Consider the following 12,050-nt stretch of genomic DNA (forward strand, 5'->3'; position numbering starts at 1 on the left):
TATAACTAATTTAATAAAGCAGGGAGGGAATCATGGACTTTAGACATTGATAGCTGTGCCTGATGCCTGACAGTCGCAGCGCAGGGAGAAATTAGCCCTTGTTGCATAGCAACGGTTGCTGTTAACTTGTTAACAGCTGCTGCTTATTTCGGGGGAAGTTTGTAAGTTTTTGTTGGTTGTTGTTTTTAACCTTACTTACGACCCGCAGCTATTAAGGTAAGTTTTCTTTTGCGTATCTATTATAACACTCTCACTATAACATGACTTTTATATCTTGTACAACAGGTGTATGTTGCTCTTGCGCCGTTAACATAACTAACCGCAAATATATCCTCGTCGAAAGAGGCTAATGGCTGAACCGTTATAAGGTTATATGTTAAATGTGAAACAACTTGGATATTTGGTATGCATTAAAATAAGGTTTCCTCTTTCTTTTTTAGATAAGTATTTAATAGACGGCTTAATCACATTAATGATATGCTGCAAAGAGCCGAATGCATGGGAAAACAAGTGTGTTTAGCCAAATGTCCAACTTTCACTATTAATGGTCATTTTTCAAAGATATTTCCTGTCAGAACTTCATATGCTCTCATTATTTCCTTATACTATTTGAACAGGTCACTTTCCAGGGTAAACTGATTCTACACACAACTGAAAAGATGAAAAAATATATTGAGTTTGATACAAATAGACTAAAAATTACACACACTAGCTCAATATTATATACATCCACTCTCTAAAAAGTTGTTATCCCTTTGAGATCCTATTTCTCTTGAGTAGCATGATTGCTTCACATCCCTATGGTATTGTTACATGAAAAATGTAATCTTAGTTAATGTCAGAGTATAAAGTTAGTTGTGTTAGTATTTTAAAATATGTATTTTTTTTAAATAAGCTCATCACAACAATGGCCCAGGGAAGATCTGTTGTGAGTGGACGTCCGGAAAATCTTGAGGTGGATGCTGATGAAGTGGGTATGTTATTGCTTGATATATTGTAATTCAGCAATAAATGCTAGTGCTTTCTTATGTCACACAAAATACTAAAATGTTTATCTGATATTTTGTCAAGCAAAATTGGAGATTGCTGAACTTCAAAATCAGTACAGGATCATGAAACAAAGAGACCAGCGGGGTTATGAGATCCAGGCTCGGGAGCAAATCCGCAAGCAAGAGTGAATAAAGAACAGAAACGCATTGAAATCTGATTCTCACATCTGTGTGTGTTTCACTTAACCTTTTCAAGTATTTTTTGCTATCTGTTTCTAGAAAGGAAATTGGGAATCTCCTGAAAGAACGAGAGAAGGTGCTTCAAAATCTTAATGCCCGCAAAAATTTGCTTCGTCAACAGCAGGACCGTGAGGAGATCCGGTCTCTGATAGAGCATAACAAAGAACTAGACAATGAAATGGAGAAGGAGAGGGAATGCCAAAAAAAGCTGCAGTCAGAGGTCTTTTTTTCTCTCATTATTTTTTTATTTATTTAGATTTTTGGACAAACAAACCACAGTTTATGTCACTGGTCTGTACTGTGTATAGATATTGAGCATGGAGACGAGCTTGGCAAAGATGAGAAAAGGGGATGGCAGTAGCAGCCTTACCCAAGGTGCAAAGGCACGGAAGGTCAAGAAAATTATCCGCGACATGGAAGCCAACGTGAAGAGAGTAAGTTACAAAAAATATAACAATTGAGACTGGTGACGCAAGCTTCCAAAGGTTGCTGTCTGTATGTTTTTCTTGTCTATGACTTCTTCAAATATTCCATATACCTTGTGTTCAGGCTTCCACTCAATTTAGTAGTCTGATGACCAAAAACAGCCAACTCAAAGAGGAGCTGGGCACTCTTTGTATAGAACGAGAACATTTCCAGAAACTGCGCAATAATTTAGCAAAGGTTAGAGACCATGTAAATTATTTAATCCAAGATTAACAAAAATATATGTGTAGTTCTATTTAATCTGCAGTGTATCTGACACTGTTTTCTTCTTCTTCTCTGATATAAAATGTGCTTTAGGAAGTGCACAAAATCCGTAAGAACATTGAGGAAATGACGAGGCTGTCCACTGCTGCTTACGATATCAGGTGAGGATTAAATGAGGTGCTGTTTAAAAGCCCATGTAGGGACAAGTGTTGCGAATTAGCTGTTGCTCTTGCACTATGACGCAAACATGGGACTGCTGTTTTGTTCAGTTTGTCTATGTCGATGTGTGTCTGTCTCTATCAAATAAACTTAATATTTTAGTGTGTTGGGGTGCAGTGAAGCTCATTTTTGTAATCTGTACTGAAGGCAGGAGGCGCTGGCCAGGATGAAAATGCTGAGAGAGAAGGCAACGAAGGACCTGATTCAGTACAACACTGAGATGAAAGAACTTGAGAGGATTATAGCAAATGAGTATACCCTGAAGAACTTCATAATGACCAAGTGCAATGAGGAATTGGGGCATTTCGATGACAAAATGGGACCAGGACAATGTAGGACCATGCTTTTTGCTCAGATGACTTTGTGTATTGCTTTGAATTTGTTAATGGAAATGGTATAATCAGCACTTATCAATTTAGCTTTTCTTACTGCCACTGAGAAATAAAAGAAACTGCCTCAGTCTGCATAAAGCTAGAAAGTGCCTTGCAAAAGTCCCTGGACTTAAACTTACCTGAAACTTTGATGTATTTTATTGTGATTTTATGTGATAGACCAATACAAAGTGCAAAATACAAGTAGAAGAAAACTGAAACATTAACAGGACGAAAAGTGGGATTTTTGACCCTGTATTCTGACGTGAACGCAGCTAGTCAGCGACAGATATCGACAGCAATCGACAGTTTACATTTTCAGTCACGGGAGTCAAAATCTGTCGATTGGGGAATCCTTGGAGGGGGGGAGTGGCGAGTCCCCTTCATGACTTGCAGGGGAGCAGGCGGGCGAAAGGTGAAAGAGACAAAAGGTTTTTTTTCTTCTTTATTTCTTTTTTTTTTTTTACTGTTTGCACACAAAATAAGACATAAATGCTTGTCCATTTCTGGACCATCTGGAAGTGTTTTTTTGTCCAAACATGAACATCATGCTGCGTTCAGGACAGGCCCAACATCTCTCCTGTAGCGTGGACCTGACGTCTCTTCCTGTCTTGTAGTCCTGATGTCACTGAGCCTCATAGCTGCCATCCTCCCAGAATGCCACCTCCTCTGCTGCCAGTACTCTCTGCCTTCCTCCATCAGCTGTTAACACAGAACAGACAATCATTTTGAGCTACAGGCATCTTTTAGTCATTATGAAACTACAATAAAATTGTTGGGCAACTTCCAGCTTAGTATGCACACATAAGACATTAAAACAAACAAAAAAAACACATTAATAAATTCTTACAAAAAATAAACACTAATGAAAAAGAGAAAACACTTGGAAACAATTGGAAAAAAAATTAAAAGCAGTTGGTAATAAATAGTAAAACATAGCTCAACAAACTGATGGATTTTAATAAATCACAGTACTTTAATCATTCAAGGAATTGTGACATCTCTAGATTAGTAATAAATCTAACCTGCTTGCTTCTTTAGCTACATCTGCATGACTCGCAGTAGGTGGATGCAGCTGGAAAACATTTTTGTGCATTGTCAATACATAGCATAATTACATTATGTACATAAACAATATTGAAGCATAAAATAACATTCTCAAATAGTAGATACTCGCACACAGTTGCATCTCTGTCCTCATCACGAACATCAGAACGTTCCTGAAGAGTCTGATTGACACAAATGTGCCTCCCAATCTGGAAATAAATGTAAATTTAAAAAAATATTGTAGCAAATATATCGTTTTCTCAAAAATACATAAGTAAATAAGTTAAAATTATTCTCAACCAACCATTATACAGTCGGGAATCAACGCAGTGATTATACATACCGGCTCATTGACTTTGTCCTCATATCCGTCCTGCGTCCGCCATTTTGTAGATCTTTACAGCTTTCCACATTGCCTTGCTGTACTGCGTTACAACAAAATAAATAAAATAACGGGAAGATCAGTTTTCCTTACTGATATGCGAGTGTTCACTATTCACTAAATGTGAAATCATAACTTACTAAATTTCTCTTTGTCCTGGTGGACTCCGTAAGAGCTCCTCGGCTCCGTGGTCTGAGGTCTGGCTGGTACGGCTTGGCCATTTTTCAGGTCTGAAAAAATCAAAGATGATGCGAGTATTTTTAAGAGTTCAGAACATTACATGTAATAGAAATTACAATACAAAATTTCACCCTACACTTGTTTCGGCATGAAGAAAACCGACAGACCGCTTTCTGTAAGAAACAACCAAAGCAACTGGCCTCGCTCCACGTTTTATTTATAAAAGCTTTCTTACCGTGAGTTCGGTCTTGTTGGACCGCCGCGGTGTCATCTGTTGTTTTCCGCCGGAACATTGCTTAACATCAAAACGATACTGAAAAGGTAACTCCGTGAAATAGGACTTTTTCCACCATTTCACACAACGCATGGGTATTTTCCTTCATGTTGGGTGTGGCAGTAGCACCCATTAGTGTGGGTGCAAATCTTCCTCTGGAGTTTAATGGCGGCTGCTTGACCGACTATGAAAGCGCATCAACTGCCACCAACTGGACTGTATTGTTAAATGAAAGTTGACAGAAAAAAATACATTTTAAAAGTTACTTTTTCAAAAAGTTACATGACAGTATATTTTATTTTTATTATAATTAATTGCTAAAATGTTTTTAGATGTATATATGTTTATTTACTCAATTCTACTTTGAGCTGTCTCCTTTTTAGTTTGTACAGAATATGATTCATAATCCGTGAGTTATATTTAGTGCTTAACAACACTTAAAAAAAAAAAGAATACAAATGTTTATACTCTATCAGAAGGTATCACATACTTTCAACCATTTTGTTCTTCAATTTAAACTTGAGAGTTAAGCAACTGAATACTGAAAAATCTGTAGTTTCTTAAGTCCTGTATTGTGATGTGGAATGACCACTACCACTCCAATGACTCTGGGTCTTTAAAGCAATCAGTGACCATTAACATTAGTTTGAATATTATTCACAAAAATATGTTATGTACAATATACCACTCTGGAACATGTTTTTTATTATTATTTTTGATTAAGTTGTGCAATTCCTCCCATCACAAAATAAATCTTCAGATAGGAGGAATGTCAAAGTAAGATCACGTTTCACAAAAGTCTATTGTATGTAATCATGCATATTCTTCTTTTATATCATTAATTCAACCAAAACTAAGTTTTTCAGTGCTCCTAACACACATGTAATATATATTTCTATCTATTAAGATAGATTGTTTTAATATTCTTTCTCCAAATATACTTCTTTATGATGAACAGAAGGTAAAAAGGGTTAGCTACAAAATTAATAAGAGTCAAAAGGCGGTGCTCAACAGTTGATTTGCATTTGCATGGCTCTCAGCAACTTCATTTAATTAAATACGAAAACCTCTTCTAGGCACAAGGGGAGGGGGGTGATAGGGGAACACAGACACCGCGTTTTTGACTATTTTTGGCAGTGTTCGACTGACAAAAACTTCTTGCCGAAAGTTCTCAATCTCCATGCGCACGGCAGAACAAGGTGTCAATAGCTGTCGAAAATCCCATTTTCCATCCTGTGATTATTTTTAATGTTTTAAAGTTTCATGTATATTAGCATTAAGACCCCTAGAGCCAGATCATTACTGAAATATATTTGGCTGTTGTTAGAACTGCAGTTCTCTAGCAGCCTTCCATATCTAAAAACTGAATTTGTGCCCATTCTTCTTTTCAACATTCCTGAAGCTCAGTCAGACTGGCTGGGGGGAGTCTCAACAAGATTCAGGTCTGAACTTTGACTGGGCCATTCTATAACATTCTACCAATCAGTTATGTATTGATGCTGTAAACCATCTTGGCTCTTTTTGCATGTTTTCGGGTTTTGTCCATGCCAGTCTCTTTTGCAGCCACTTACAGCCTTTATTGCAGGATCGCCCCTGTATTTATCTCCATCAAACTTTTCACTAACTGACCAGCTGAAGAAAAGCATCCCCACAGGACTATCCTGCCTTCACCATGTTTCTTTAAGAAATTAGTGTTTACTTGAGGTGATGTGTAGCATTTGTTTTCTGTCAAACATAGTGTTATGTGGGTCAAAGAGTTCAAAGAGCTTTGTCTCACTGGTCTGGATCTCCTTCTTCCACTTGTTTGCTGTTTTAACTGCAAACTGCACTTCTTACAAAATGCGTAAAGCTTGTGATTGTGTTTTATAGTAAATTTAGTAAATTTCTTAGTATGCTCCTGAAATGTTCAAGAAATAGCTGGTAACTTTAGTTTTACTGTTTCAGTCAAAATCTTCTTATATGCATTTGTGTGTTTTATATGTATATAATATCACTGTAGGGGTATTTCTATATCCTTATAGGGGTAGAATAATTTTAGAACCTGAGTAAAGGCACATTCTCAGATTTTGGTTATTTTTGTTCATAAGTGCCAGGTGCGAGGGCCCTCAAGAGGTTGCTCACAGGAGAACATACTGTGGACAACTTGAAGGACACATTTGAAAAGCTCCAGGCAATAATGGGCGAGGACAACCTGGACCAGCTGGTCAATAGTTTCATCGAGGGTGAGATTTTTATACTTACCTATTTTTAGAGACAGAACTTCATGCAGTCTGTTTTACTGAACAAATGTAAATATTTTTTATGGTCGTCTGTTTCAGACGAAAGTACGCTCCACCACCCCTATCTGATTTTTATTCAACTCAAAACCAAGCTAATTAAAGAACATCCTGTTTAATGATGTATTCTATCATTAAATGCATCAAAATTTTCAATTTTATTACATTTAATGAACAGGGGGGGGGAATGATACATTTCAGGATTTTAGCACCTATTAGCCATTCTGAGACAAACTGCGTAGATTTCAGTTAGATCAATTGTTTGGTGCATAATTTATTTTCTTAGCAATTTTCCACATTTTTAAGCCTCCATTGCCAGATATTCTGTCTTGGTCATGCACATAATCTAGAGAGAATAAATAAATAACAAAGCTGCAAAAGTCCAAAGACAACTTTGAAAGCACGTATAATTTTTGATCAAAATTACTTTCATAGACTGAGTGAAAAAATTGTATATGAATGAAAAATTTAATGCATTTAACACTTCAGTTTTTTATATTGTTTTATTATTGAAATAATCTTATTGATGTATTCCTCTTTTGCTGAGTAGCTAAAGACCGAAACATGGCCTTTCTCATATTCATCAATGAGCAAAACAGTGAGACTGTGAAACTGAAGGATCAGATCAACAAGGTATTTTTTCTGGTTTGCTTTGACATTTTTTTTATATATATATTTTTCTTTTTATATATATTTAGTGTATCCTGCATACTTTTTTCTCATACACTACAACATTGTTGGTAAAAAAACAAGATTACAAAGAAACTAGAAAAGGTGTGTCTTGTTTCTTAGAGATTTGTAACAGTAAGTCTGTGTGTCACAGCAGATCAAGGATGAGATGGAGAAGTTTAACCGAGAAGAACTACAACAAGAGCAAAAGCATCTCTCTCTGATGAAAGACATGGAAGAAAAAATAAAAGAAGCTGAAACTCAAACAGAGACTTATGCAAGCCAAGCTGACTCCATAAGCACAATTCTGGACCAAATCAAACAAGGTTCAGCAATGTTTTACTTTATTACTCTTTACATTTTATTCTCTGCTTTGCTAAGATTTCTAGTACCAGATACCAACACAATGACTTTAAAGAGAATAAAATCAATCAAGCTGATGACATAAAATTAAAAATGTGTAATTAAAGGTGTATGGTTTTGAGTTGCTCTCAAATCGAAATTGATATAAAGACCCATAAAATCTTGATGAATCTAAGATAAATGTGTCTGTATTGTGTAAAACAAAAATACAAAAACTAAACACAATCATCACACTGCATGTTATGCATAGAAATGCAAGTAGATCAAGGTAAGTCTCAAACATGTTCTTTTCATCCCTCAGGGGTGGACAGCATGTTCAAAGATGTGGGGTGTGACTACACAGCGGTGGAGGAAAGGCTGGGGTTCACCTCCGGGATCACCGAGAGCAACATCATAACATACCTGGATCTCATAGAGGAGAAGACCAACGAGATGCTCTCTGTGCAGGCTTTTCTCAAATTTAAGGTTGTGCCAGTTTTGAAAGTATTGTTGTTGTTTGCAGATGCTCAACCTGTAAGACATCATGTGTTTTGTGCAGGAACTGAAAGACGGCTTTGATGCAGCCGATCTGGCCAGAAGCATTATAGGTCAGAATCCTGACCTCAAGCGAGATCTCAGTTCCCACACATCTGTTAGCAGGTCGGCCTTGTAGTCTGCTTTGGAGATAAATCTGAGCATATAAACACATGATACTCACGGCTCTGTTTTGTTTTACCCAACAGTTTGGAGGCTAGTCCAGAAGAGCCTACTATCACTGATGAGGACGACCGGCCACTTTCACACGAGGAGCTTTGCAAGAAAATAATGAGACGGGTTAGTTCAAATAAAGCCACAAATCTAGCCTGAAATGGCTGCAGATGACTAACATGAAGAGATGTTTCTTGTTTAGTCTTTTTCTGAACAGCTTAACTGATCTTCTTTATATGATTCCTTGATTCAGAAAACAGAATGGTCATCAAGGAGTCACACAAGCTACAAAAATCTGTAACAAGCTTTAGTGGCAAACAGCACATCCTGGAGGATGGACTCATGCGGTATAAGCAGTGTTCAGTGTTCTGTGGAGGACCCTTAATAATCAATTTACCTTAAGTTCAAAACTAAAATTTTCATTGTTGATGCTGCTTTTAATCAGACTTATCAGCCATTTTCCAAGAGACAGCACTGTGCATACAGCATGACCCACTCATATTTGAAATATTCCTGAAATATCAGACAAGGTTTGTTCAATTATAAACTGACTGCTTATCAGCAGTTTCGTTTCTTAATAGTTCTGCTGTGCACACAATCTGAATTCACTGAAGCAATCTTTACAGTTCCCTTTTCCCAGTCAGACACATGTGTCTGGTCTTTGATTAAAATCAGCAGCAAAAATATAAAAAATATATAATTTCTGAATAACCATATTCTTTCAGCTTCTGATTTTGTAATATTAGATTGAAACTTTAATTTTTCAAAAAACATTTGCAATGTTAAAGTGTGAAAATAGTAATTTACAAAGTATGTGATTGTTACATTTTTTTGTAGTTGTTGTGGGTAATATGTGTCGTTATTTTTAGCTTTGTATTAGTGTGTTTAACAATAAGAATTTTGTTTTTACCTTATGGAGAGATTTGTGTTCCAAATGAATTACAAAATATAAAATAACTTATAAAATGATGGCCTCATTGGTGTGTTTCCTATGATTTTGAGAAAGTAGAAGGCACAGTAAAACAATTTTTGTTTTATGTAGAATCAACTTATGTTTCAAAAGCAGTTTGGCTCCACCTGGTGGTGGCAAAGCAAACAGACAAGAAAGAATGTGAGACATTGACATATAGAGAACATTTTCAAAAACTGCTAAATAAAAGCAACTGCTAGAGTCCAATAAAGGGCAGATATAAGCATATTCTGCCAGTGGGAGTCTAATGGTGCAAGTGGTAGTGCAGAGGAACATCCACAAACATAATGAGGTCATGGTGAGATGTAATATAGTTCACAAAAAGGAACTTATCTCAGCTAACCAGATGCCTCAACTGAGTACTCTCAATATGGACGAACAGCAAAATGTCAAGACATATCCAGGAAGTTGCAGCTCAGACACTAGTAGGTCTTCAAAATACACTATATAATGATCCTAAGAATACCAGCTATTTTAGTTACAAAGTGGCTTACAAATAATAAAACTTTTTGGGGGTGGCATGACGAAGCACCGGTCTAAATCCCATAGATTTGTGAACAGAAGTGAAAAGGTGTGATGGCACGAGGCATCCTGCTACAGCTGCACCAGTTCTGTCAGGAGGAATGGGCCAAAATCCCAGGAAACATGGCAGAAACAAGATTACACAAAATATCTGACTTAAGTCATAAATTTAAGGTGGAATTTTACCAAATGCTAAGAAAGTTGATGTAACATCTCCTTTTTCTTTACCATTACTTTGACACTTAGGAAATACGAAATAGTTTTGGTAATCAGTCGACTCAGGACAGGGAGGTTTAATCTGATTTGTTGTGTGTTTTCATGCAGACTGTGTAAATATTAGATTTTAACTGTATTCATCAATAGCTGACAATGACAAAGGTTTCCACCTCCGTGGATCATCACAAAGGACATTTTGTGTGCAGAAACAGCCTCGGTCTTTGTCTAGCTGGGACGTCGACTCCTGTGGGCTCAGAGTCAGGAGTCAGATACATCTGGGCTGGAGCCTCCCGAAGCAGAAACATGTTTTGTGGTCTCACAAATGTTTCCTCATTCAGATAATTCGCTCCAACTTTCTCCAGACTTGAAACCATCTTTGGCAGACATTCTCACGATGGTTCTCGTCCCTTGAATCCTGAAATAAAGTTTTCCATTAAGTTACTGCTTTGTTTACTTACACCACAAACAGTTAACATACAGTCGGCCCTTGTGTCTACGCAGTCTGTTACCTATTTGCTGTTCTACCATGCCGGGCAGATTACCATATTATAAGCAGTCAATGTGGTTTGTTTTATCCACAGATTAAAAAAAGAAAATCTCTTAAAGCCACAGCGAATGTCATGTCACCGTAGAGCAAAGATAGCATTCACTGCAGAGAGCAGCTTCCTATATAACATAAAGCACAGGATGGGCAGCTTATTTTAAGCAGCATATTTTCAGTGCCACTTTTGTGAAACAATTAACAAAGCGAGGTGCTATTTTTATCTCTGAAAGGTCACTCTGATGCCATCATCATTCTTCTTCTTTTTTATCCGTGTCAGCTGTGCAAGGATTCAAGGAGAGGAATCACTTGACTAAAGTGTTCTGAAGAAGGCAGAGACATATTTGGGTCAGAGTGTTTTATTTTCCTGAGACGTCTCCTGTCGGTTAAAGGTTATTTCCAGGTACATTTTGACAGTAGCGTTAATTCAGGAAGTGAATCTGCCACTCGCTTACGGCTTGCCTTTGCGCAGGATAAAACTGTGTGGCTATGAAAACAGATGATCAGATATGAAAGGGTTCTGTGGCGGTGAAGCAGTTGGGTGGTGGGTGATGAGATGGAGGAGGCTGCTTTCTTTGAAATTCAACTCTCACTTAGCCTCCCCCCCCCCACCGTCTCACCCTCCCAAAAAATTTCTCTGTGCACACGGTTCTCTGCATTGCCATAGTAACCTTCCTTTTAATCACAACAGAAACCTCATTTCCTGCTCCTGACAAAGAGACCTCATTGCCTGTAGAGTCTGCTTACAACAGCCATTTTTTTTTTCTTCAAAAGCCCTCCTCCTTGTACAGACTGAACCTATGGGCAGCCTCCTCTTTTTACCATTCATGTCCTTATAAGCACATACTCTCCCTTTTAATATTCTCTTTCTTTCTGGGAGAATCAAAAAAAAAATTTCTTAATGACCTTTTTCTTATTTATTCATGTCAAGTTTGGATACAAAACTACACACTTTTGTATAATTTTCAGGGGATTTCACAAAGCAGTTCATCATTTTGAAGTCAAAGGAAAATGCAGAATAAGAAAAACACAAAATACTAACTTACAAGTAATGTTTCAGGAAGATTATAAGGGCTTGTTTTAAGTGTTGAATATTAATATTAAAAAAGTACTGTTTCTACTGGCACATTATTTCACTTATACCAAGACATTTTCCATGTTACAAGGGAAATACTCTGCCAGTGGAACAAGTACTTTATCATCAACACTAAGGAATTGTGTGCAAAAAAGCTTCCTTGCACAATAGTAACTTGTAAGTTACTTTTGTCTTATTTGAAATGTGCCAAAATGTTTACACTAGGAACTAGACCAAAAATACTTGGTAAGATTTTGTATTTTTGCAGTGGAAGAATCTGGACAGGACAGATAGTTGTGCACAAATCTGGCTGCTAAGGAAATGTGGCAAGAAGATTGC

At 37.0% G+C, this 12,050-nt stretch overlaps 1 protein-coding gene and 1 long non-coding RNA gene across 4 annotated transcripts; one reads left to right on the plus strand and one right to left on the minus strand.

Annotated features, from left to right (window-relative positions):
- The first annotated feature begins 66 nt into the window (after positions 1-66).
- On the plus strand, positions 67-9,353 carry odad1 (outer dynein arm docking complex subunit 1). Of its 3 annotated transcripts, none has more exons than XM_008408585.3 (15): positions 67-216; positions 896-974; positions 1,072-1,174; positions 1,269-1,449; positions 1,538-1,663; positions 1,779-1,892; positions 2,013-2,080; positions 2,286-2,470; positions 6,480-6,614; positions 7,219-7,301; positions 7,495-7,663; positions 8,002-8,165; positions 8,239-8,339; positions 8,423-8,513; positions 8,641-9,353. In XM_008408585.3, the coding sequence occupies exons 2-15, from the start codon at positions 908-910 to the stop codon at positions 8,686-8,688; spliced, it is 1,635 nt and encodes a 544-aa protein (XP_008406807.1). In that variant the 5' UTR covers positions 67-216; positions 896-907; the 3' UTR covers positions 8,689-9,353. The 3 variants fall into 3 exon arrangements, with proteins under 3 accessions (XP_008406807.1, XP_008406806.1, XP_008406808.1); XM_008408584.3 differs by having other exon boundaries at positions 68-216; positions 7,492-7,663; XM_008408586.3 differs by lacking the exon at positions 67-216 and having other exon boundaries at positions 896-970; positions 7,492-7,663.
- On the minus strand, positions 2,954-4,641 carry LOC145551667 (uncharacterized). Its single transcript, XR_014087558.1, has 4 exons — positions 4,079-4,641; positions 3,900-3,981; positions 3,535-3,765; positions 2,954-3,211 (listed from the first exon to the last, which is right to left on the minus strand). It is a non-coding gene; the product is annotated as an uncharacterized LOC145551667 (long non-coding RNA).
- Positions 9,354-12,050: the final 2,697 nt, after the last annotated feature.

This window comes from Poecilia reticulata, chromosome 5 (assembly GCF_904066995.2).
Source record: "Poecilia reticulata chromosome 5, P_reticulata-male-v2, whole genome shotgun sequence".
Lineage (NCBI taxonomy): Eukaryota > Metazoa > Chordata > Actinopteri > Cyprinodontiformes > Poeciliidae > Poecilia > Poecilia reticulata.